The following is a 26,372-nucleotide window of genomic DNA, read 5'->3' as shown; positions in this document are numbered from 1 at the left end:
TCCTCTTGTCATCCCTCTCTTTTATTTTCACGGGGCCACGCTTCGATTTCACCTCTCCATCATCCGTTCTTTTTCCTCCTCCTCTGACTGAATTTGTGTATGTCCCTCGCAACCCACAAATAACAGGTGTCAGGTTTGCTTTTAAGTTAGCTCAATCACAAACTAAATCAGATCGGCATCCTTAAAATATTAACCTATTTACTTTTGCACTTATTAAATGTGATTTATAGCGCGGGCCGTTAAAGGTCCACTATCAATAAATCAAATACCATACAAGATGTCTTTAATATGCTGTACAGTTGCATATATATTCATATGGATAAAGAAGATGCACTTGTTAATGTTGGGTTAGCTGCAACTTTATAGCCAAACATGCTCATCCTGACATGTTAGCAGGAAACATGAAACCTGCTAACATGTAACATGCGTGCATTTGTATAATATCACAAAGAGACCATAGGAACTAAGGTGTAATGTGAATTTCAATGATTTAGAGAATAACATAAACTCTGGAATTTCTGGCACTGTTGTATATCGCGTAAAAAATTGTTGCTAGTTGGCTACCTACCGCTAGTGCTAACATTCATTTAACTTGCTAAACTAACATTACAGTTTACATTAGCATGTTCATATTGTCATGTTAGTATGAACGGAGATTGTTTCTGATATGGAGCTGCAGGGTTATGGATGATTTTATTTTTTCATTTGCAAACTGCATGACAAATAAAGAAACCATCAGAAAAGTGAATGAATGAAAAGATGTTTTGCTGCGTTTTCATCTTTATTAGTTAATAGTAGTAGTTTGGTAATAAAGAAATTATCTGTGTCGCTTAAAGGCTTGTTTATATTTGACCAGAAAATTGCCTCTCAGACAGTTTCATTCAAAGCCTGATGAGTAGGAGTAATTGCAGGGTTGTATTAGATTTTACTTTCTGCCAGGTATAAAATGACATTTGGCTGTATGTGCAGATAACTTTCATAAGACCATGATTACTGTTAATGGCGCAAAACATTCTCATGAGGCAACATACAAATTTTTGAACATTTTGAATACAGCCTTTTAAAATTGACAAGGGCATATTTAAGCCCAAATGTTTCTTCCCTCTTGGGCGAGTTCAAGTATCAAACTGACCGTGACCTGAAACAGTAAATAGAAAAATCTTTCCAGCCATTAGACTTTGGTTTGGAAACCAACTCTCAGGGAAATTCATGCAGCAGACAAGCAACTGCATGGCGCCACAAAATATTTTGTTCACAATTTATAAAAGCAAACATTGCAGCATTATTTGCATGGTGAGCTAAGGCCTTTTCAGTGGAGCTTTACGTTCCAATGGGCTTGCTGTTGTGAAAACGTGACTGCACAATAAAAGCTAAGTCGTATTGATGCTGTAATTCCATAGCTTACAGAGTTTGATGATTAATTAATGAATGTCAGGCCTGTCGACATTTAAATCCAGAAGAGTGAATTGATTCCACAAATTCACACACGTTAAATGTCTCTATCTGTGTTTCTTTCTTTAGGGTCGTCCCAGCCTCGGCCCCCAGAGCGGCAGTGCCCGTGCCTCTCCTCCTCCTCCTCCTCTTGTCTAGGAACAGCAGCAGCAGCTCACTGTGGCGAGGCTAAGAGCGATGGGCCGGAAACTGGACCTGTCGGGCCTGACGGACGACGAGGCGGAGCACGTGCTGAAAGTGGTCCAACGGGACATGAAGCTGCGAAAGAACGAGGAGGAGAGGCTGAGGTGAGATGGGATTACCCTGCCAGGGCTTCTTTTTTGAGCATTTTTAGGATTTGAGAGGAGATGATATGGAAGTGTTAACATTCGGCTCTGAGCAGAAATGAGCAGGCATAGTGGTGCACAGAGGGGTTCAGCTGACAGAGGCAACTACCATGTGTTGCCAGTATCTCTTGAAATATTATATCGTATCAACCTAACAAATCTAATAATGCCAAATAACATACATACCGGTATGGAACATATTGCCATGTTAACTGACAGTTCATATTAAGGAAGTGTAAATCTGTGTTTTATACCACAGGGATACTATGAAAGGAGTTGATTAAACTATGATTTTACACAGGCTTTTGACACTTAGCTCACTACCTAAAATAGTAACTTAGCATTATTTTCCGTTTGCATGAGAAAAAACAATTTGGAGACTGTTTTCCTGTTGCATGCAGATTTTAGCCTCAATTGTTTAGCATCATATACCTGTACGTTGCCGTCGTGTGGGCATGCTCAGGATTCTCATTTCAAAACAAATCTCCTGTAAGCATTAAAAAGTCTGCTGGACAAGTCAACACCTGGGATTTGCTGTCAGAATTAGCCTATGCCAGGTAGCCACAGTTGACTGGCAGCCAGGAAAAAGACACAGGCATGGTGGCTAGTGGCTTTTATTTACTTGTGTGTTAAATATAAGACAAGAAAGTTTCAGATTAGACTGTGAATTTTGAGTGCTAAATCTATTACTATACTACTTTTCATAAACCCCGAATGAAAATGGAATACTTGCCAGAGAAACATTTTCAGGCAAAAAATTACCTACGGCTATTCTGCACACCGTACTTCATATTAAATGTAATTGTAGCTTACTGCATTATCTGTAGGTGAAAAATGATGGCTTTACTTGCAGGCAATTTCTTTCACACTTTTTTAATTTGAGTGCAAAACAATCCGAGATAAGTGTTTATCTTTTTCCGGTCACTATTGCAACAAGTCCAGCAATAATTATCATGACATCTCTTCATTTGCATCCAAGGTTTCAGTGAGCCAAAACACTCCAGTATATAAATGGTTTATTTAAACTGCTTTGATTGACATTTTTAATCTGCCATTTGTTTAATCTGTTGTCGTGACATCTGACTGAAATGTGGAAGCATCACTTTGGTGTTTTGAGCTGCAGCGATTTCATGGTTGAAAAGAGGCCGTGAGGAGGAAGATGCTTGTCTGCGGGTTTCAGCTTGTGGGCTGTCAGGTCTTTGTGGGTCAGGTGGGCCCGGGGCCTCCGGGGCTCTGCTGCCGTGTCACTGCTTCTTACTTAACATGCGACAAGTGCCGGCCCGCTCCTCTTCCTCACCTCCTGTCCTTCACTCGCTCCGTCGCACCCTCCCCACCCACAGTGACAGCCCCGCAGTCAGAGGGGATTCAGCTCGGTTGTGACAGGCCTCCGTGGGGGGTCTGGCCATCAAATGTTTGGTGGTCGGGGTCAGCGTGTGTGTTTTGTGGTGTTTCAGCAGGACTAAGGGAGAAAGTTTTAGTCTTAAATCTCTGGTGTACTGTCAGAACAAAATTCAAAATATGTTTTTTGTTGCTGTGTGGTTGTACCCTATAATTTTCAAAACAGAGGTATGCTTTTTTGACTATGTTCAAGGCCCCAGCATGAGCTATTTTGTTGTGGAGTTAGATGTCTGTATTCAGATTTGAACGGTGATCCTCGGTGGTTTTCTGTTCTTGAGTGGATGCCATGAGTCATGAGGCCTCTTAACTTCGACTGAACAACTTAGCTGTACTCTGAGGAGCATAACAAAGTTGCGTCACAAACCAGAAAGCGAACAGCTATTGGCCTGTGACGCTGAAAACTCAACTTATTTTCCCCCAAATCAGTTTCAAAGCAAAGAAGCTGTATTCCCAAATTGCTGAGCTGTAAAACATTTCTCCCACCAAAGCTGTCACAAATGATGAAAGATAAAATGTGCGCCTCTCAGGCTGTCGATGCTGATGATGTCGCTCTAATCACAGGCAAATATTTATTAGACAGCATTTCTTCATAAAAGCAGCCACGCTCTTTATGTGCGGCCTTATTAAGCCATTATGACTTGTTAGATGCTTTTAAAAGCAAAGTTTCCAGAGCAGTTGAATACAAAGTGACAGTCGAATTAGCTTGTTTACTGTTAACGCCCCTGACGTACAATTACACATCTGACATTGAGATTTTTTCCCCCTGTTTTTTTAATTTGTGTTTTTACTGGTGCTGTTAGATTTCACTTGTTTCATCTGCCGTCTGAAAACCTAACTGGTTTCTCTGCTTGTTCAGCATCAGTGTTTGTCTCACGTCTCTGTTCTGTCTTATTCTTTCATGCAGAGCGATGCAGAAGTCATCCAACTCGTGAAACTAAGTAAAGCTGCTAAGTATCAAATGTAGAAGACCCCTTTTAGAATGTTCTATTATTATCATCCACATACCACTTAAAATTGTGACATTTTGAACTATATTTTCTGACATTTTATGTACCTACTCGCTATAATTATTTATGATTAAGAGAGGAAAAATGCTTATTAAACATTTAAGCAAACACGAGTTGCAGCCTTACATTTTTCCACAAGGAAGACGGGTTGTATGATGTCCCCACTTCAGTTTTATACACTGAAGCCAATTAATTCATACCTCCCACTGTTCGCTGCCAAGTCGCAACTGGTTCTGATCAGGTTACACAAAGAGAGCAAAAAAAACCCATTTTCCTTTCATATGAAATGTAAAACACTTCACAGTTTACAGTATATGAATAGGGACATGAAGCATGTTTACAGCAGATGGTTGCTGAGTGTTTCAGCAGCTCGCTCTCTCTCCCTGTGAGTTTTTCTCTTCCGTGCATGGCTGATATTTGTTTTCTTCCTTGAATGAAGTCAGCCCTGCAGAGTTGTAAATTACCATATTGAAGGGTTCATGGGATAATTTATAAGCCTCAGCTGGCACTTAAAATTCTTCATTATAATTTTCCCCCATGCTGAATAATAAAAAAACGTTAAAACACTTAACTGATATTACCTTCTTTCTTATAAATGCACAACTGTAATAAATATGTAGATAAAAGGATGCACATACGCCTTGTTAATGAAGACCTGCACCTTTTTTTGAAACTGCACCTTAAACTGCAAGTTTTAATGTGGGCAGCTGCAGCTTGTGCATCTTAAAGCTTTTATCACTTATTTCAACCTGTACAACAATTAAAATGAAACATGATCAATATTCCTCCACAAGAACATGAATACATTAACAGTTTAAAGGCTTTAGATTGGGTTTTTTAATGGGCTTTCTTTCTAAGATTTGGATTTTTTGCATAGATTAAATAGACATTGAAGAGATGGGGTGGGTATACAGATAAATGTTCCTATAAAAAGACTGATATCACATACATATAAATTATTAGGTAGGTAGAAGGTACTACCCTGTAAAGCTGCACATATAAACTGTATACATTATATATTCATACAAACCTAAATAATTTGTCTGTTCTGAGAGATTGTCAGTAAAACACTTTAAAATAAGATCATGAAAAAGCCTCTAAAAGGATTTAAAAGACATGGCAATAGGAAAATTGATCCCATAACCTCAAATGGGGACATTTATAGTGTTATTTCATTCACGTCTTAACGTGTTAAAATGCGCTGCACATCCTGTTTTCACTCGTGCTGCCTGATCAGCCCTCTCCCCAGGACCGTGTGGTGGAACATGCTGACCTTGACACCCCTGTGAGCTTTCTCTCACTTTTTTGCGGGCAGGACAGCTGATGAGACATTTCAGTGTCACCGTTGGAAAAACGCAGGTTAGAACAATAAAATTAATGATACCTGAATTTCATTTAGCCGCAGAGTCGTGCTGTCACCCTGTCATGGCTCACTGTGACGCTTAAATAGAGCAGCACCATCGTTAATGTTAACACCTGTTCTTTCCCTACGATGACAAGCCAACATGTCTACAGTAAAAGAATGCCTCTAATATGCAAACTCAGGTGACCTCCGCTGCAGTAGCTGCACAGCACAACACCAAGAAGAAGTCGAGCGTCTGCCTCTCACTATTAAAGGCGCCATCTAAGGTTTTTAACCTACAGGAGCTCTATGGAGATTTGTTCCCTTTTTGTCTGCATCTTGTGCACGTTGGTGGTTGAATTGTAGGAAGGACAGGGAAGGAAATATCCGAGTGATGCAATGTTTCAAATCAAAACAGGAAATAAAAAGAAACGAAATGACATTGACAATGTTTTTCATAATACATTTAACACATTTATTAGGCTTTTTGAGAAATGGTGACCGTAAACTGAATACGGATCACAATTCAATCTAAAACTAGAGTGGGACTCAAAGGAGCACATACCTCCACCAAGGCCCAACAGTCCTCTAATGAAACCACATTTAAATTAACTAGATCTGGATTTTTATTCAGATCCTCACCAAATCAAAGAAATGTGGAAAAACATCCTATCTCGCAATGTTGAAGAAAGCAAAAAATACATCCTGGATCTGCCACCTGATCCGGATCTGCACCGAAATTGAATGGGTTCTTTCCTGACACACTTCTGATCCTCCCATTACGTTTAATGGTCGTCCGTCCAGGAGTTTTTTTGCGTAATCCAGCTAACAAACAACAATCAAACAAATGCTGACCAAAACATAACCTCCAAAAAGATAATTATGATAACTAACTGACAGACATGTGACCTCGTGAAATCCCCCAATATATCATATTCACACTTGAGGAGTCTCACTTCCACCGCCCCAAGTTCATAGCAGCACAGTTTTATAAAAAACATTAGCTCATTAGTTTTTCACTTACAGTGAAGCCTTTATTGTTATGTCTTCTCTGGATCTCTTTTGTTATATATATTTTTGACGCTTCTGCATGTATGATGTTTACTCCTAATGGCATTAACCGTGAAGCTTTGTGCAACTTTGTAGGAATTAATATCAAATCTTTAGTAACTTCTGCGACTGAAGGGTGTGAGATTGTGATTCAGCCAATTAGAGAAGGTGAGCTGCTCAACCTCATGGCCTCCGCGCTCTCAGTGGCCATCCAGCTGGAGAGGCTCATTACGAAGCAGCAGGGAAACTCAGGGGAGCGCAGGCGTGGGCCTACTTAACAAACAGCTCTCCCAGGGGACACAGACTGGGGAAATGATTATAGAGAGAAATAACTATCTATCTATCCACACCGGTGGAGTGAGCGGCGAGAAGATGGCTGGAGCTGCAGCCACTTTGTGACTCTTATGGGTAATTTGCCTTCAGCGTTGGGAAGGATCTACTCTACAAGTGCGTCTGTCAAGTCCTTGTATGGATAAGCCAGTTACTGTACCTCAATACTCCCTTCTTCAGCTTCCCAGGGAGTATTGAATACGTCAAAAAAATTTTTGAAAGTGCCTTGGATAAGTCTCAGTTGTTGTTGAAGCCGTGGGGCAGTGCACCCCCGATAGTCATTCTTTATCCAGTGTAATCTTTCACACTTTCTTTTGTGTTTGGTAATTCCTGGTGCCGGAATGCAGCCGTCTTTCCCACAACCGTTGTACCAGATTATTCGCAGGTGACGCATTAGCAGTTTGAATTCGTCGGTAAAACACTTGAATAAAGTTGTGGTCAGACAAGTGAGGCCGAGCTGTAACCACAGGCTTGTAATGTCTGAATCTGTATACCTCTCAGGTTTCATATTGGGCTTAATATGTCTCATGCATTCAAAGGCTTTAGCGCTCTTCTTTTTTTCTTTATTCCCATAGTTGTTTCTTTCAGCTCTGGGGGATATGACAGGCAGGCAGGCAGGGAGCAGGAGTCACGCTGCGAGGCCAGGATCTCTCTGAAAGAAGGTGGCAGGGGGATGTCACTCTGTGCAGGGATGGAGCTGACCTCTATTTCCTCCTGTATTTATCCTCTTGCCTCTCTGTCGGGAGATGACACGCATACACACGCAGCCGTAGCCCTGCAGGACGACTTCAGAAAGTGTGTTATTTGTTAGAGCCGGGATAAAAAGTCAATCGGCTTCTGTTCGGGCCCAAATGGCTCTTTATTCACGATGATTGATAAATTGGTTTAATTGGATTTCCGAGCAGTAGCAGTCGGAGGATATTGCAGGTCGTTGCAGGACGGTCCCTTTGGGCTGCGCTGCCATCTCCTCTATTAGAGCAGCACTAAATGGGGACCAATCAACTTCCACTTTCAGGTCTAAGTTCATGTCCTTCCATAGCAGCTGCTCAAATTTCAATTTCCGACTTAATTTATTAAAAATTCCCCCTTCATACACAGTCATTTATCAACTGTGGAGTACTGAAAAGTTTGTTCTTGGTTTGATGTGTTTCTTTAATGAGGCGGGTTTTCCCAGACTAATGAACTAATGACCCCAACTTCTCTTCGTTGAGGGGAAAATCCAGAAATCTGGAAACTAGTCCAGCGTAGCAGCTTTACGGCTGCTTGAATAGCTGCATTGTGTTGAACAGACATGTATTATTCCTTCCTTCTCTGTGTCTAAGGTGTTTATTCTGTGCAATAATCCAGCGTTGGATCGTATGTTAACATGTGACGTTCTTTCCCATGAAACGGCCCAAAGCTGCGGGGATGTAATGTCTTGCTACACATACGCAGAAGCCTCGCAACACTCTCTGTGGCTAATCGCCGTCGCCTCCCTACATCTTTAGAATGAATGTAGTTTTTTTTGTAGCAGCCAGGGAAAGCAGGTCAGGGCGGAGTTATTTTGGGTTGTTGTTCTTTTGGTGCGGATTAGCTGTGTTATGTTATTGGTGTGAGTCATGTTGGGATGTGGGTTGTCTTTTGATGTGGCAGTGCTGTGTATGGACATATTGATTTCATCGTGTGTGTGTGTGTGTGTGTGTGTGTGTGTGTGTGTGTGTGTGTGTGTGTGTGTGTGTGTGTGTGTGTGTGTGTGTGTGTGTGTGTGTGTGTGTGTGTGTGTGTGTGTGTGTGTGTGTGTGTGTGTGTGTGTGTTATTTCTGACCTTTCCATACAGCCACATTGGCAGGCATATTCCCAGTATAGTTCATTCATCAGAATCACAATCTGCCTTGTTGGCCAAGTATGTGAACACATTAAATACATTTTTACATTGCTCTCAGTATGTCTACATAGATGTAGACATGCAGCTGGGACAAGGACAACAAATTATATCACAGACAGGTACAAAAGTGCTTATATTACAGTGTTGGATGGTCCAGATTGTACAGTACAATAGCATGTGAAAAGAAATATTGACCAAAACCATAAAAGTACACACCATGAGAGTATGTAAACAAGTCAACTTGTTTGCATTAATGTTTTAATGATGTCAACCTGCTCCTCTGAGACATTACCACGTTCGAAGAGAAGATTTATAAAGGTCAGAATGTAGATATCCTGCAATAGAAAATGTTTATCATTTCAAGTTGTTAGCATATTTTTAGTAAATGTTGAATTGTCACTTAATTTTCAAACACAACAACGAGCACCTTCTCTCTCGTTCCTTTATTGTTTTGCAGGGAGCGTTTGAAATCGTATGGAAACACAGTTAATTTCCTTGCTGACTCCTGATCGACGCAGTTTCGCTATAATTTGCTTTCATGCGTTCGGGGCTGTTGAGGTGATCTGTGCAGCCACCGCCGACTCTGAGATTTCTAATTAGTTTTTAATATGGCCCTTAGTAGATGATGTTAAATCTAATTAAACTTAATTAGTAGACAGAAATATAGTCCCACTGACCATGGCAATTATACATGGGCATGATTACGCATACCGTGTTCATTGTCTCAGTCTCCCTCTGTCTCTGTCGGATGCAGTAGCTTTTTAACATTGTAACTGTAAACTGGGTCGGACCTGTACATCTGGGGGCCCTTAGCAGGATAAGATTGGGGGCCTTGCCTCGCAGGGAGAGGCGGTGAAATATTCATAGAACCAGATATTGTACAATTACAACCCTTATTCCTTTGAAGTTTAAAGCATTATCTTGGTAATTATAATTAATAAAGTCTGACGTTTTCACGATTTTGTTAAACAATGCAGTTTTTATTTTCCTCTACAAACATTCCGGGACATTAGCACCCAAACAAGCAACAACTTTCTAAAAGTGCCTTAATTAACAACAAATATTCAGTTGCCAGAGACATTCCTTCTTTTTCCTTTTCTTTTCTTTCTTTGGCACCTTGTGTTTTTTTTCTTCAGACGTTTTCACTATTCAAATCACAAACTGTTCACTTACTGAGGTAGGGGGCGCTGCGTCCCAGCCACAGGTTGTTATGTATGTACGACGTTGTTGCCAGTTTTGGATCAAACAAACGTGATGATTAGCAAATGATGCAGGATTTTGGGGGCCCCTGGTGGCTACGGGGCCCTAAGCAGCCACTTAGTAGGCTTATAGCAAGGGCCGTCTCTAACTCTAAAAATTTGAAAGATCACATATACTTTTTTCGAACTCACATATGAAATATATGTTCTTATTGTTCTTATTTAACAGTGTAGCATTATGGTAAACAATCCTGACCTCTGGAGTTGATGTACAGCTGCACCATCTTGTCAGTCATGTGAATAGTTTGTCATAAAGAAGTTTGCTGCTCAGTATTCCTACAAAGTGGGCATCAGTGTGTGTGCCTGTGAGGTACCAGACTCTCCCGAGCTGCACTTAGTGTCCTAAGCATGTGATGCATTACGGCGTCTGATGGAGGAAGATTCTGATTTCCCCCGAGTGTGACAAATCAGCAGCTGCACCGCGCCGCCGTCCTCTGGAGCTGCTGAGCCCACGGGATCGGCTGATGAGATAGTGAAAAATAATCCGCCCCAACTACTTGTGGCACGCTCGCTTTCATGGTTCATACATCGCTTCAGCATTTCCAGCTGACTGAATAGATAGTTTTTCCTCAATAACCTTGTCTGCGCGAGCGTGTTTATCTGCGTGTGTATGTGTGTCTGTCTCTGCAAGTGTCATTAAGCCTCTGTTCACTCAGGGTCAAATGGAGGCGAGGGGAGTGGATCACTGCTCGGCGTTTCTCTAGATTACCTGTATACATTTCCACCTTAATAAACTCTGGAGTTATCAACAGGAAAACTGATGCTTTTTTCATTCATCTCGGGAGTTGGAACTGAGAATGATGCCTGAGCCAGAGACTGCACAGCATTGATCAGGAGATAGTCAAGGTATCGAGGTCCCACCGATACATGCGCACACGAATCAGTTTCAGCTGTCAATCATGACCTTTCACCCAATTTTCATTTTCATTTCGCATGAAATAACTAATTAAAACCAAACTTACCGTAAATATTAACCCTTGAATACACATATGTGTGATAAGAACCAAGCAAAATGACACCATCTTTGAAAAAAATGTATTTAACATTTTTAGTTTGGTCCTGTTCTCATCCACTAACATGGAGGAGGCAGGATTTATGACCTATACTGCAACCAACCACCAGGGGCGCTTTGACTTCACTTTTGGAGCGCTGTCATGTTGTCAACATTTTTATTTTACAGAATAAACAATGTTTACATTTTAAGTAAAGAAATGTATGTGAATTTTTCCTTAATTCAAGTTCTATATATCTGGTTCTATTTGCGTTTAATATTTTAATTATTTGCAATAAAGTGTTGAACCGTAAAATATTAAGCGTCAATTACATTTCTTCGTCATAACAGTTTGACAAAGAACTTAAAAAATATATATATTGGTATCGTAAATTCCTTACTCCCTAATATTTTTATCAGCATCGATCCCCCCGCCCCCCCAAATCGATATTGGTCCGGCTCCGGTTTGAGCTTGAATTCCAATTTCCCATTTTAAACGTAGGTCTTTTTAGGACAGACTGGGAGCAGTTATGTTCCGTCTACACTTACCTTTTATATTTGCCCATTTCTGCTGTGATTACTTGTGCCGCTGTTAGCCAAATGTCAAGTGCAGTTGGGAGTCAGAGGACACTCGTTTGAAAAAATGTGTTATCTCACCGTTTCTGCTTCCTGAATTTCTACCTTCCCTCCATCGGTGCTTTTCTTTCCGTTCAGTTGTCATATCCTCATTTGCAGTGGCCTGGTTGTGTTGAGACTAAGCTCGGTGTTGGACGAGCTGCTCTCCGTCCACGGGGAGTCAGTGATTCTTGGAAAGACAGCAGGGAGACTTTCGTTTTGTTTGAGTAATTGCCACACTTTTCTCACCCAGTCGAGCTCTTCATTACGTCCCTGCAGGCCGAGAGACACAGGACTCATTTGCCTCTCAAAAAGCCACTCATTCATCCCATTGACCTTATCTCCCGCACGATATTGAAGTGATTGAACTTTGCCATGCGTGTTAATTTGGAGGGACTCTGCTTTTTTCAGGGGTATTTGGCAGCGAGGTTCAAGTGCTTGGACACAGTCAGTTAGCCGCAGCTTCAGAGCGGGACTGTCTTCATGGGAGTTCTGTGTGAGGGAGAAAAGTGAAGGATCCTCTGAGGGATTACAGTGTGAGGAGGAGGGAGACAGACAGTCCGAGGTGCAGTCTGCCTCATTACAGAAAATGGATCCTCCTCTTCCTTTTGTATGAGCGCTGCACTGTGGTGGTCTTTACACCTCTCTGTATTCAGGTAATGTTCTGTCTCTGTTCCAGTTGTCTCGTTCTTTCCCAGAGGTGTCTTCACTGTCATCATCCACCCCAAGCATTTCAATGCAGTGTGTGAGACTGAATGACGATGCTGGACAGAGGGGTCTTTTGTGGGGGAAGGACAAAGAGGAAAACTATATGTAGCTTTATCAAGAGTTTTCAGATTTATTTACTGATTAATAGCCTGTGGAAGGAAATTAGATTCCTTAAATTAAAAAAATACATGTCTAATAAAGTTTCCTAAAGATGGTTTCCAATGCTTTAATGTTGAGAACAGGGTGAGACGTCATGATTGACAGCTGAGATTGACTCATAATTGGTTTGGTGTGTGTATTGTTGGGGCTTTAAATAGAATAAATGTTTAGTATGAATTTAACAAAATATATTTTTTAATTTGTTTATTTAATCCATCGCAGCCCACCTTGTGAATGGTAATGAGAGAGGATAAAGAATAAAGAATTTGACCTTTAAAGTGTTGCCTTTAAGTGTGCTGCAGATTTTAAAAGATTAACAGGCATTGTCTTTGCTAACGGGGCTTACTAGCATGCTTCCATTTGTGGACCAATTAACTACAAAATGCGTCATTCCAAGTGAAAGCTCTTCAACTAAGCAATACCTCAGCTGAGGCTTGTTGGCAGCTGAGGTAATCATCATTGATAATGGAGGCAGCAGACGGATTTGGCAAATTGTTACTAATAGTAATCCGTCCTTTATTTTGCACACGTGCTTGTATACACTCACACAAAATTAAATTACCATTGAGCTTTGCCTATAGACCTGTTCTCCCTGATCTCCCTTAGTTCCTAGATCTTTAACCCCCAAACCTCAAGTGCTTTAAGTTATGAGCGGACCCCCACATACATACTGTAAATGAGACAGAGCAGCTCACTGGAATTGACTGTGGAGAGGATGGCGAGGTTTGCTTGTGGTGGTTGTGAGTGTACAAAGGATGGGGCAGGGTAGTGTTCTGCAACATGATAAAGATCTTTCTGGTTGACTTTGGACGTCCATTGAACTTCATTTCCTCCTCAGCTAGGTCGTGTGTGTGTGTGTGTGTGTGTGTGTGTGTGTGTGTGTGTGTGTGTGTGTGTGTGTGTGTGTGTGTGTGTGTGTGTGTGTGTGTGTGTGTGTGTGTGTGTGTGTGTGTGTGTGTGTGTGTGTGTGTGTGTGTGTGTGTGTGTGTGTGTGTGTGTGCGCTCATTTTTGCGCTCATTTTTGCTACCTCTTTAGGACCTTTTCCAGTAAAAACACTGACCTCGTCAGGACCAGTAGACTTTATGGAGACCAAAGCCTAATGAGGCAAAACTTAATTTCTGAGGTCCTGGTTAAGGTTAGTGCTCAGATGTGAATTCTGCTTTGGTTAGGATTTGGCATAAATTGGTTATGAATGAAAGTCGATGTCCTAACAAGGATAGCTGTGCAAACCTGTGTGTGTGTGTTTGATCCAGGTACTACTCCTGTTTTTGGGACGTAAATCTGTTCCACTGTCACATTATGGGGACTTGTCTTCCTATGTTTTAAGGATAGTTTAGGTCAGGGTTAGGTTAAGGTAAGTTTGTAACTATGGTTACAAAGTCTCCAGGAAATCATTCCAAATCAATGTAATGTTGTCTGAAGTGTTTTTTGTTGTATTAGGTGTTGAAATGTGAAGTTCCTGATTCCTGTCTCCCCAAGGACCTTTTCTGTCTTCCATCAGTCAACACCACTCAGTGAAGGACACATGCTTTTCATTTCTTCTCTCGTCATCATCCTCTTTCTTTGTTCCTCTGTTCCTCTTGTTTTATAAGAAAAATCAATGGCACCACTGTATGTCTGTGTACAGTATTTGTTCTGTATCTGCCGCCTCCTCTCCTCTGCGCATGTCGAGGTAATGGCTTCATGTTGCTGATATGCTCATATGGCTTTGCTGAGCGTTATGCGCTTTCCCCTTGTATTTAAACACAATACTTATAGCAATAACCACATAAAACGCATCCAGTTAAAACAAAGCCACTTTTTCTTCTCCTCTATCCTCTTAAGGATTATGTAGTACACTTAAATCACCCCTTTAAAGGCTTTTATGATTTAATCTTGCTTTTATTTTTCAGGGTTTTGATCCTGCACACTCTTAATCTGGTGTTACTTTCTTCTTATGTTTTACGATATTTTATTTCATGCATCTTGTTAATCCTGTTTTATTATTCCCCTTTTCTTTGCTTGTGCTTGTTACTCACTCTCTGTGCTTTTCCAGTTCTACTTTTAAAAGCCATTTGTAAAGGGGTCTGAGATTAGATGTGCTGTTTTTAAGTTTCTTTTCATGATGATGCAGCCTATGTTGGTGATGATGAGAATTATTTGCCATGTTATTTTATTACAACTAATCTTTTTTTTTTTTACTGTGCAGTAATGGCAGCCTTTTAACTGCACATCTTAGAGTAACTGTGAAAGAAACCATTTAGTTGCATCACCTGCTCTGTAGAGCCGGCTGTGCCTCCTTTGTGCTCTCACCCGTAACTGCATGCACTCATCAGACTGTGCTGCAAAGTGTGATGGTTGATATTTTGACAGAGCTCAGAAAACCTTAATGAGCCTCTTGGTATTTGTTGACTCTTCAAATGTGTGCGTGTGTGCATGTGTGTAAATGCACAGTATAACTGCAGTTTTCTCGGAACCCGGCAGAAACGGCCCATCGAAAACCAAGCAACTCTCCCCACACTTTTCATGACCTTTCAGCCACCATCAGAGTAAATACAGAGGAGGGAGCACCAGATCATTGCTACCTCCAGTTTATCCAAATTAAAGAGGTCTGAAGTAAATAGTTATTGTTAGAAATTTCACTAACCACCGCCCTGCCCTCTAATCAAAGAAAAAAATCCTTCAAACCCCCAAAAACGTAAAAAAAAATACATAGAAATCTAAATATAAAGATTTATTTGTTATATGATCCATCACATTTGAAGCGTTCAATCGCGTTCAGTCAACCAGAGATCGATTGACATGCAGTAAACAACACGGGGGTTGACTTTAGTTGGCCAGGCATCCATGAAGACTGTACCCATGACTTGTAATCAAAACAACCCAGTAATGACAGCATGGAGTCGTCCACAGCTTCTACATCACCACCATTAAGCATGGCTGCGGTCTGAGGTGAGAGGAGCAGGCGCCGACCTTTATATGATGCATATTATGTAGGGTTACTTCAGTCAATATTGTCTTTTTAATGAAGATGTATTTAAAGTGTGCATTAGATAGATTTATTCAGAGAGGTTTTAGGTTTTCATCTCAACCTAGAGGAGGATTTAAGTCTACTCTTCTCTTTATCTGAAGACCTGATGCTTTTCTGTCCATGCACCGTCACATGAATCGAATCAATCAAGCTTCACCCGATCTCTATTGTTTTTCGGGGACGCCACTCTACCACCGGTGGTCGTTTCTCAAGCGGTGTGCGTTTCCCAGGGGAACCATCGCTGCTCGAGCGACTGGTTTCTGGAAATTATGAGTCACAGCTGGGGCCTGCGGTTGGCTCGCCCTCCTCCCTTTAATGACTGCAGGAGTCGTGTGTTCTGATAAAACCGTTGCTTTGGTAATAAAGCAGCAAGCTAAACACAGATCCTCCTTTCTCAAGTGTTTGCTGATGGAGGGGTTTTGAACCTTTTTAAACTTGAACCCAGAGTAAATGATGTGAAGTTTGCAAACAAAAAACCTTCTCTGATCATTCTGTCAAGCGCTGATAGAAAATAATAAAAGTGGAATCAGTAATTGAACAAATTTGTAAAATGTAACGACGTACAGCATTTAATTGATTTAATAGAAGAGAATTTGTGACATCACTTTACTCTTCATGTGGAGTATTACTGAGGTGGTTTCAATTGTGTTGCTAGTAGCAACCACTACTGGCACAGTTAAAGTCACAGTTTAAACAAACAAGGTGTCATTTCCTTCCACTAGGTGTCTCTCAATCAAGACAATAACAAAAGCGGTAACATTTTAACGTTTGCAGCTTCTACAGATTAGGAGTCTGTTGGTGTTGTGGGCGGCATGGTGGAACAGTGGTTAGCACTGTTGCCTCACAGCAATTCATTTTTGATTCAAATCCAAGTTCGGCCTCTCTGTGTGGAGTTTCCTTGTGGGTTTTCTTTGACTCTAACTTGACCTTAGTTGTTAATGTGGGTGTGAATGTATGTTTGACTCTATATGTCAGTCCTGCGATACACTGGCGACCTGTCCCGGGTGTTACCCGCCTCTCGCCCAATGACAGCTGGGGTTGGCTGCAGCTCTTCCTGCCACCCTTAAAAGATAATAAACTAATCATGAATGGATGGATATTCAGGTGAATGTCAAAAAGCAATTTATGGATCAGGACAATGACAACCATGTGACTGTGACTATATCTTATAATTTTCTGATTGAGATGATTGATCAACATCTTTAATATTGTTCTACAAAACCATTTCAGTAGTTTGACAATCACTTCCAGTCAAACCCACAAAGGCCAAATGCTGTCGTCAACCTTTATTGGTCCAGTCTGTTTAGCTTTCTGCGTAGCTGCTTAACTACACACAGTTACACAATGTGTGTTTCTGTACAGAGCTTTACATGTGGTGGTGTGGAGACGTCATTAAGCTTTGTGGGACGTGTATGATCCTGCATTTTTGGAGCTTAGAACAACAAAACAAAAAGTGACGGGATTGGTCGACCTTTGAAATGATCCAATCTTTAGTTAATCCCCCCTCGCAAGGCTCCAAACTTTGTGGGAGTAAAATACAACATGATGTTACCCACCAGTGCTTTATGAAGACTAAACACGAATCTAACAGCTCTTATCCATCACTCAGTAGCTATTATGCGGGCTTCTGTACTGTACAGTATTGCACCATGTTATTGAGATAATTTGGGATGGTGTTCTCTGGTTTTACATTTCACAAGAGGAGGATTTAAAAGCGTTTGATGTCATTTATGCTGCTAAATCTAGTCCGACGTTTTCCACTCGATTAAATCCTGTAAAGGTTTGGGCTTATTCTCTCATTTGACTGCAAATCTAATGTAATGTCTACGCTTGTAGCAGTCAACTGCAAAATATAGACTTTCTCCTCGCCTCTCTGCTCTCCTGTATGAAACTGTCACCAGGAGATAAGCTGCAGCTGAAATGGGAAGTCCGCCTGTGATGTGCGGTTTGTTGAGGAGGATGTGGCGCCTGCAAGGACGGGCAGGAGGGGGGGGACAGACGGTTGGGATGGTTAGAGAGAGACACACAGAGAGAGAGAGAGATAGAGGGAGAAAGTTGGAGAGAGGATGGACGACAAACTGTTGGAGGATGTTTTTCACTCCGCCCTTGATGAGACACCAGAGATGCAGATGCTGCGAGCGCTGCCCCATTAGCTGAGGCTGCTACAGCAGCTGCTGTGTGTTTGTATAAGACAGAAGAGTTCTTGATAAAATTTGATGCTTTATGTGTGTTTATTTGTAAGAATCTTTTAAGGGGCCCAGGGAGATAAACAATAGATATGAGTTTAACTTCTGCTCTATATCCAAATTAGAGCCCAATCGTTTTATTGGTTGGCCGATAAAAGTCGTCCGATGTTAGCCTTTCACATATTGGTATCTGTGTTTCCGATATGCATCAGCATGGAAACTATTGTTTTGTAGACACAAATGATGTGGAAGTTCGGATAGAACTACTTTATTATTATGATGATGATCATGATGATGCAATCATCTATACAATGTGCATTTATGTTTACGATGTCTGGTTATTTTGGGGCAGCTGTGGCGTACAGAGGGTCGTCCGCTAACTAGAAGGTTGGTGGTTTGATCCCCGGCTCCTCCAGTCTGCATGCCAAAGTGTCCTTGGGCAAGACCCTGGGCCTTAATTGCTCCTGACGTCTGTGACTACAATGTGTTAATGGTGTGTGATAGAAAAAGTGTTGCATATGGTAGCGACATTTATATGAATGTGTGTGAACAGGTGAATGTGACTTGTACTGTATAACGCTATGAGTGGTCAATATGACTAAATACAGTCTATTCTATTCTCTAAGTTCTATTTATTTGGTTGTATTTGTGTTTTTTGTTTAAATACAGATACATGATATTAGGGGCTTAATAATATCACTGTTGGCACCAGGCCCAACAAATCCAGAGCACGCAATCAATCATATAAAGATGAAAACATTTCTCTGTAACTCTGATTATGTGCACACAATGAAGTCCTTTTCTGAAAACCTATTCATTGTATATTACATAAAGCTGATTTTATTATACGTCTTGACATCTTGGGATTGGAGGACTGATTGCAGGTCAGCAGAAGCAACCCTTGTGGCCTGGAGGGCTGAAACCCAGATGAGTCCATGCAAACTTCCTCTGCTGTTGTAATCTTTCTCCTTTTCTCAAACAACAGCTCTGGTTTTTTTTGGCACCAGCCACATATACGTAGCCTTGTGTCGAAATTCCGCAATAACAAGCAGTGGTGCATTGCTCAAATAAGGTCTCATAACCCAGGCGACTCCTGAGCGAGGAACAACAACAGTCTGGGAGCCCCACGCTGTGATGGAGCGCCACAGTCGCCTCCAGTTACTTGCTGAGTCAGTTCAAGTTGATTGAAAAAAAAAAATCAGGACAAACTCGAGCTGTGGCTAAACGTCTTTTGTGGTGACTCAGCGGAAAGGACACTATTGCACGCCTTAGGTTTTGTCACCTGATCGCTGTATTTTCTTTCCTTCTCCCTCCTCCTTCTATAAAAGCAACTCTCACTCTCTTTCTCTCTTTTGACTCTTTCCATTTTTTTCCCTCGGTGATGGTGGTTTTGGCAGCGCTGCTAATACCTTCGCCTGACATATATTTCATTTTTACAGGCTGAGAGTAGGCTGTGTTGAAGCCCGTCCAATATCTCTCTCTCTCACCTCTGTAGTCCATCACTCGGCTTGTAATGTTCAGTCATCGTAAACACTTAGGTTTGTGCAGTACATCACGGGTAGTGGATTAAGTCTGGGGTGGACTGCTCATCTCCTGGAGCACATTTGTTCAGAGCTGGAACATCGTACACTCTTCATCTGTAATTACAGCCGTGGTCAGGTGAAGTAAAGCAAAGAGGACATGGGGAGACATGTGGACCACATATACAGGCTCCATTACACAGTGATAATTGTCAAGGTGGTAATCTTGTTCTCACGTACCTTGTTTGGTCAGATCTTCTCAGTTTAGTCTGAACCAAAATAACAGGTGTGAAAGGTGTCTCGGACCAGGGTCCAGACCAACGGACCAAAATCTGACCGAGACCCATTGTGAGACAGCAGATTAGAAGAAGCAGAAGCAACTTGCAGGATTGCTTGTAGTCTTTACCTCAGACAAAATTATGTGTGAACGAACACATTTTGCAAGTAGTAATATGATGAAATTACAGTTGCAAGGAAATCAACAGAATGAACTGGTCAATGTCAAGTATAGGTCGATGCATATAACCTAGTGTTTGTGTACGTCATACAAAAGTCTTTAGTCTGCTCCTAATGATTACAGTACATTAATGATCTGTAACAGTTTAAGTTTGATACTCTGAATTAAAACAACTAACCATGTTACATTATCGATTAAAAGAGAATTTACTTTCTCTTGTCAAAGAAACGTACAACTTCACACAATTTGAACTCAGATTTTCTAGTTACGACAACAAACTATATTCATAATAATTACCATTTTGTGTTGTGTTAAGTCTTGTTTTTAAGCCAGCAATTGAACTTTTTTTTCAAAGTTTTCAAATTAAGTAGATTAACGTTTTTCATTTTTATACCCTATCTTGACTCATAATTGTAGGTTCAGTAGTTTCCTGAAACATCACACTGTGAATACACTTACGACTCAAATTCCTTCAAAAATGTTTATTGGACAATTGAGTCAACTCGCAGCCAATACTTAAAATCTAATGTAAAGGAAAACACATAAACAGATCAAAGTGAGATCGTAATCTTTAATTGCCACTAAATATATAGCAAGCCTGATTTTATTATTATCATTATGAATATTATTGCCGTGAGACTGTGGCGCGCAGGAGTCAGACTGACCCTGTCGATCCGCTCTGTTTTATTGGTGGCCGGTTGTGTTTTATGACTGTGTCGCCCGTGTTGAGGGCTTTGCACAGCTGCACTCCTCAGTTGCCAGGTTGTGTGAAGCTAACACAAATATGTTAATGGGGCTCTGTCGCTGCTCTTCGAGGGGGTTGCCAGGCCTGACCGCAATGCCGGATTGTGAAAACAAAACGGCACAGAAAATGTTCTTGTAAGTGGGTTTGTGATGTTAGAACAACATGCATATGGTTCGACGTGTAAATATTTGGACAAGTTTGTCTCGGACCCCAGCACGTTGGATATTGAAAGGAAAAAAGTGCTGAGTTCAAAGCTTTATTTTCATCTGTTTTCACCCTATGAACTGTAAATAAATAATATAGCCCTTTACCTCCTATGGGCATAAAGCCCTGTACTGTTCAACCAATATAGATGTGTACACCTCCAAACACCCTCAAAGCTGAAAGTCATCACTTTAAATCCAGTGTTTATTTTGACATTGTGATGGAGCAGAACCAAAACACATCACTTTCCTGATAGTTACAGACTTTACTGTGGCAGTGCGGTGCTGCACCAAACATATCCAACAATCCATTCTTTCCCTCATCTTTAAAGTGTCCTTCATTAAGGGACAGCGAGGGGGAAATAAAAATTCCTCTAATGTGTTTTGAAATGCTCTCATCTGTGTGCTGTCTTGGAAAATGACCTTCTCCGTTGGGCCCATAGGGAGCACTGTTGTCCATGTTGTCAGGACTGGGCTCCAGCGACTGTCTACACACATGGCTGCACTTTGTCTGTCCCACTGGCTGACCACAGGCCTCAGACCAGACCACAATCTCAAATCTGTATATTTTTTAATTTGATAAAACTGTATTCAGCCCTTAATGCAATCCAGTGGTGACCCGCTCTGGTGCTGAAGCTGTTGAGATTTGGTGACAATTTTCTTTTTCCTTAGAAATTAGAAAATGTTGATATTTGTCTTTGTTTTAAGTGCAATGGGAAAAAAGCAATTTAGCTTTCACTGTTGAGGAAAGTTTCACTTTCTCTTATAGTTTTTGTGTAACCTGCTTGAGATGAAAAGGCCAATTTCTATGTTGTCATTTCAGGCCTTTATCCTAGAGTTGTTTATAATCATTTTAATTGGTAACTCTGTATAGTTTCTATGTCTAATGGGTTCTGCGCTGCCCTCCTTTGGACTCAGGTGTCACTGCACAATTTACTGCCCTGTTTTTCTCCACTTTGTCTAATTAGCTTGATGTGAATTCACATCTCTGGTTATTTTTTAAAATACTATGATACTGAAACGTTAGTTTTAATTTGATCAGTGATGTGTGAAAGATGACTCCTCCATCTGTACGTGGTCATTAGGTTTCATTGGGGCCTTTTCAGAAGAATTCTTTTGGCAATTTCATGTGGGATGTCGACCTGAAAAGGTAAATGAGTCTCTTTGTAATGCTCAGTCACTCTCATGTTTTAAAGGGTGTGTGTGTGTATAGTTATAGTTAAGTCGCACAGAAGCTTCTGGTGGATATTGTCCATGTGAAGGCTAATAATGGCTCCCTTCTTTAATTTCCGGGGGCCTCCTGAGGAAACACACAGATGCATTCACAGATGCATACACACACATACACGTTGTTTCAAGGATACATTTCTAAATTGAAATAGGCTGAGGGGTTTCCTGTGGTTGCGTGCAGTTTTTGATCATGTTACTTTGAGCCTGAACTCGTGTGTTTTTCTCACAGCAAACGGACGGATTTTTAAATCTGTGGAGAATTTGCCTTTTGTGTTGGAAAGATTGAATTGCAAATGCTCTCAGACTACGAACGCTAACACGTTAAAGCGTTTCCATCCCTTTTCCGTGCAAAGACTAACTCCAGCAGACACCCAGTCAAACCTGACCACGTTTCCACTTTCAGCGAGCTACATCGCGGCACAGACGCAAATAGGCCGTGAATCGTATCTCTTGAGCTGTATGGGATGATCGTAATAATTAGCAGACCAAAAGAAGACACTCATATAACATAGCTCCAGACGACGGCGTGGCTGGAAATAGCCAGTCATTGCCTGAGCACTGGAGCAGGCAGCGCGCCGCAGAAGGAGTCGACGGAGGAAGGGAGGATGTGGGTGACGAGGAGCTGTGGTGGAGAAGGGGAGCAATAATTAGCTGAGCTTGTCATCCCAGTGATTAAACACTGATTTAGAAGCGTGCTCAGTGGGTTCATGGAGTTAAATTGGCTGTGCTGCTGTTAGCGGCGACGTGACATGCGAGGCCCGGGTCACTGCACTGAAATGCAGCAGGACTCGCTCTCTCTACCTCGCTCTCACGCCAGAAGTGACGCAAACCCACCGGATGAGTTCGCTCGTAAGCGCTGATCCCGCCAATGCTGCTAGTTTTTGCTTTTGCTTTAATGAAGAGTGATGCTTCAGCTCACCTTTATATACGATGATGAACGAATATCGTTAATGCTGCTAAAAGAGATTGTTGTTTTTCTGCGTTATCTTGAAATATGAAATACTGCACTAATAAGTGTATGTGGAGAAACGCTCCGGTGAGTAATGTGCCTTGTTGTTTTCTGTGTAAAGTAAATAATATTAGTCTTCTCTACAGATTCCCAACCACGTCTGATATTAAAAAATCTTTGTAATACTCACATGAATAACAGCTGACATTTCATTGTAACTCCTGCATCGTTTGAAACCTTTTTTCCCACCGAGCACTGCTGCACTGATGAATATTACAACAGGGCAATAAATCAACTGTTTTCTATTTTCTCTTTCAGGGATGTTTCATTTCTGCCTAATTGTGAGAATGTCCTGTACATTTATTTCATGCACCGCTCTCCCCCGTGCAGACAAACTACAATATTAGGGTTTAATGTTGAAGTGAACAATGTACTGTCATCCCGGTGAATTTCAGCACCATTAATTGTTTTCCTTATGCACAGTTGCACCTCTTTTCTCCATGGTCTGCTTGGCTCGCTGTTCTCGGCAGCAGATTTAGCCATTTAATGAACAAACCCATTTTATTCAGGGAGCCTCGCGAGACATAATTTATGATTAATGCCAATGAAAACAAAAATACTTTTTCTCAAAAACAGCGGGTGCAGTGGGATGAATTTTTTAACATCTGACTCTAGGAACAGAATTCTGTGATTTATTTTGCAAATTGAATTACATAAATATTGTTGATATATTAGCAATGACTCAAATGATTAAGTCTAATGTGATTTGGGTCACTCATCCTGACAAATTGACAGATATTTCTCACCTGACTACACTTACTCAACTCTCGGCAGTGTTTTAGTGCCTTGCAGCTCATTGTTTTGGATTTATTGGCTATAAAACAGAGAATAAAGTCTGTACCACTGCTCTCATCAGTATTGTTTTTGCTTTGGGCAGCTGTTAGCTCAAATGGTTATTGCTTGGCCACAAGCTCGACTCCAAATGAATGCTAATGTTTCATTTCTCTTGGATTCTGTTTGCTAACATGTCCTGGACAATAACTTTAGTAGGGTGACAGTAAGTTATTTGCTGCTCACCGTAAATGTAGAAATTAACTTTAAATTTAATCGTGAGGCAAATATTGTCCCTTTCTGTTGTGTTTTCAAGCCATTGAAAAGTTGTTGGCAAGGGTGCTGGATATATTTTGGATACATTTTACAGATAATATGTTTTTCCTATTTATCCTGACTTCTAGGTCTTTTTCTAGGATTTCAAAGATTAAAATCAACAAGGCATGAAGCTTTTAGTGTGGAGTCACATCAGCAACAGCTTCATTGAAGGTTTAATGTGTTGTACGAATACACCTTTTAGATGAGCTGGTTTTCTGAAGATGCAATTTTCCCCTGGAGATTCTTTTACAAGAAAGACTCAGGCAGAATGAAAGGATTGCGTGTTTCCTTAAACACAGCTTTTCGTCTCCACTTAGCTTTTCACTTAGCAGGTTTTCAGACATCGATTGTGTTTTGCAGGTTGTTTCATGCAGTTAGTCATCGAAACAGTGCATTCAGCTGAGGTACTTGTTGTGGATAATCTTTTAACTCTACTCTGCTTTTAGATCCCTTAAACACTGATTCAGAAAAAAATGATACCCCTCCTTATTTGTAGAATCGCTTTTTAAAATACTGCACACTTTAAAACCAATACTCAACCTATGAATACCAACCTATTTATCAAATAGGATCAAGTCTGTGTCAAGGAAATTATGTAAAATGTATTTTTCTTTTGATTTTATGTATTATTTATTTCTAGCAGAGCCAATAGGGGTCTATTCAGTTGAGGCTTGGACGTTATTTAATAAATTCTTAATCATGGATCCTGTTTTTGTTTGTCCTCTACATGACATAACGACTAAAGTTGCAATTTTTTCCGTGACAGTTCCCAAGGTAACACGGAGCAAAGTTGCATTCGACAACAGGAAGAAATTCTGCTGTAGAGGCTCAAATTGCTGGGCCACAGTGTTATTTATGGCCCCACTTTGTATTAGCGACACTTTATCATCCTCGTGTGCTCCACCCAGTGTTGAGGCAGCAATTATTATTCTCCTCTCTCCTCACCCCCCAGTTGAAGTTGGATATATTTATGACCTGGTTTTTGATAAGAAACACGGTTTACAGAACGTTTAGGTGATTTACGGAGCATTGAAGGGAACAAACATGAAGAAACAAACTTTGTGCAGTTGAAGACATGAGGCTAACTGCAGCATTAACACTGCTGTAAACATGAAGGGACGCCTGCTTGTGCAATACATTGGACGACGTACAGTAAAATTATGTGTAGTACAGATGAAATGCATTATAAACTTTTCCACCCTCTCAAATAAACTCATGAAACTCCAACATTTGCACACTCACTCTCTCCCCTTATCTCTCTTTACACCTGTTGGAGTCCATGTTGTCCTCTGAAATCATTTTCCTATATTACTCTCGTATTTTACGGCCTCAGTTTGGGCTAACTGCCGATAGTTTATTGTTTTGTACTTGCAGGAACCTGCAGTGGCACAAATTTAGTTTACCACGAGTTCCTGCCCTACCTCCATGCAGGGACTTGCATTATGGCAGTCGCTGTGTCATATCCTTTATTACAGCCTGGGGATATTGTAAGCTGCAGTACAGTATAATGTTATAGTTATATCAATACTTTGCCACCACGTCAAGGGAATGTGATATGCTCCCAGCAAACCTCTGTGTTAATACTTCCGATTCTGTTCTTTTAATATGCAAGTATGACAGGAATAATTTAACATGTTGGGAAATATATTTTATATTGCCAAGAGTTCTATGAGAAGATGTCAGTCTTATTTCTGTAACATGTTAACATGAAACTACACAACTGCTAGCTTAGCTTACCATAGATACTGGAATTGGCCTGAAATCTATTCTATTAAAGTATTGGAAGACATTTATTTCAGGCAACCAGTTTATTAACGTAAATACAACTATTCAGATAAATTTAAAATTTCACTTGCCATTTTTCACTTGTAACAACTTGACAAAATTGAGTAAATACAAATTTTAAGTAACTTTATCAAGTAGATATAAAGTAAACATAGCTTAAGAGTAGTGATTATATTTGCTTACCTTTTTTTTTAAAGGCAATCGGTTCACACATTTTTTTTTTCAGTGTAACAACACGTCTAAAATGATACCTTGTTGGTTTAAAGTAGTAGTCCAGTGGTTTTCCTGGAAAATGTTCTTTATTAGAATGAATTCCCTTTTGAAAACAGTGTTGTAGTGTCTTTCATGATCCGTCAACTCTGATTTTAAAACCCAGTTATATAGAAAGTTTCTCAAACGCATGACTTTTTAATGACGGTCATTTGGCAGGCTATGAGGCTCTAATGGAAAACATTATTCCATTGGATTTTGGCTCTTGTTGGAATAGTTCACACCGCCATGCTGTCTAAGCCTCTGCTGCTTTGATTTGAACCTTTTTCTACTTCAATAACTCCTGTGATACACTAAATCACTTGCGTTCCCCTTTATTCCCACGAAGCGATTAGCTACCTCCCCCTGTTTCCAGTCTTAATGTAC

General features: G+C 40.7%; 1 protein-coding gene across 6 annotated transcripts in view; it reads left to right on the top strand.

The window, feature by feature from the left end:
* Positions 1-26,372, top strand: part of myrip (myosin VIIA and Rab interacting protein) — a 109,075-nt gene that overhangs the window by 5,959 nt on the left and 76,744 nt on the right. For all 6 annotated transcript variants that reach the window (XM_034572669.1, XM_034572674.1, XM_034572672.1 and 3 more), the window contains exon 2: positions 1,522-1,739. In XM_034572669.1, the coding sequence (XP_034428560.1) occupies positions 1,630-1,739 (110 nt within the window). In that variant the 5' untranslated portion in view covers positions 1,522-1,629. The remainder of the gene's footprint in view (positions 1-1,521; positions 1,740-26,372) is intronic.

Source organism: Hippoglossus hippoglossus, chromosome 20 (assembly GCF_009819705.1).
Source record: "Hippoglossus hippoglossus isolate fHipHip1 chromosome 20, fHipHip1.pri, whole genome shotgun sequence".
Taxonomy (NCBI): domain Eukaryota; kingdom Metazoa; phylum Chordata; class Actinopteri; order Pleuronectiformes; family Pleuronectidae; genus Hippoglossus; species Hippoglossus hippoglossus.
The sequence above is the reverse complement of the archived record's forward strand: the minus strand, read 5'-3'. Positions and strand labels throughout refer to the sequence as shown.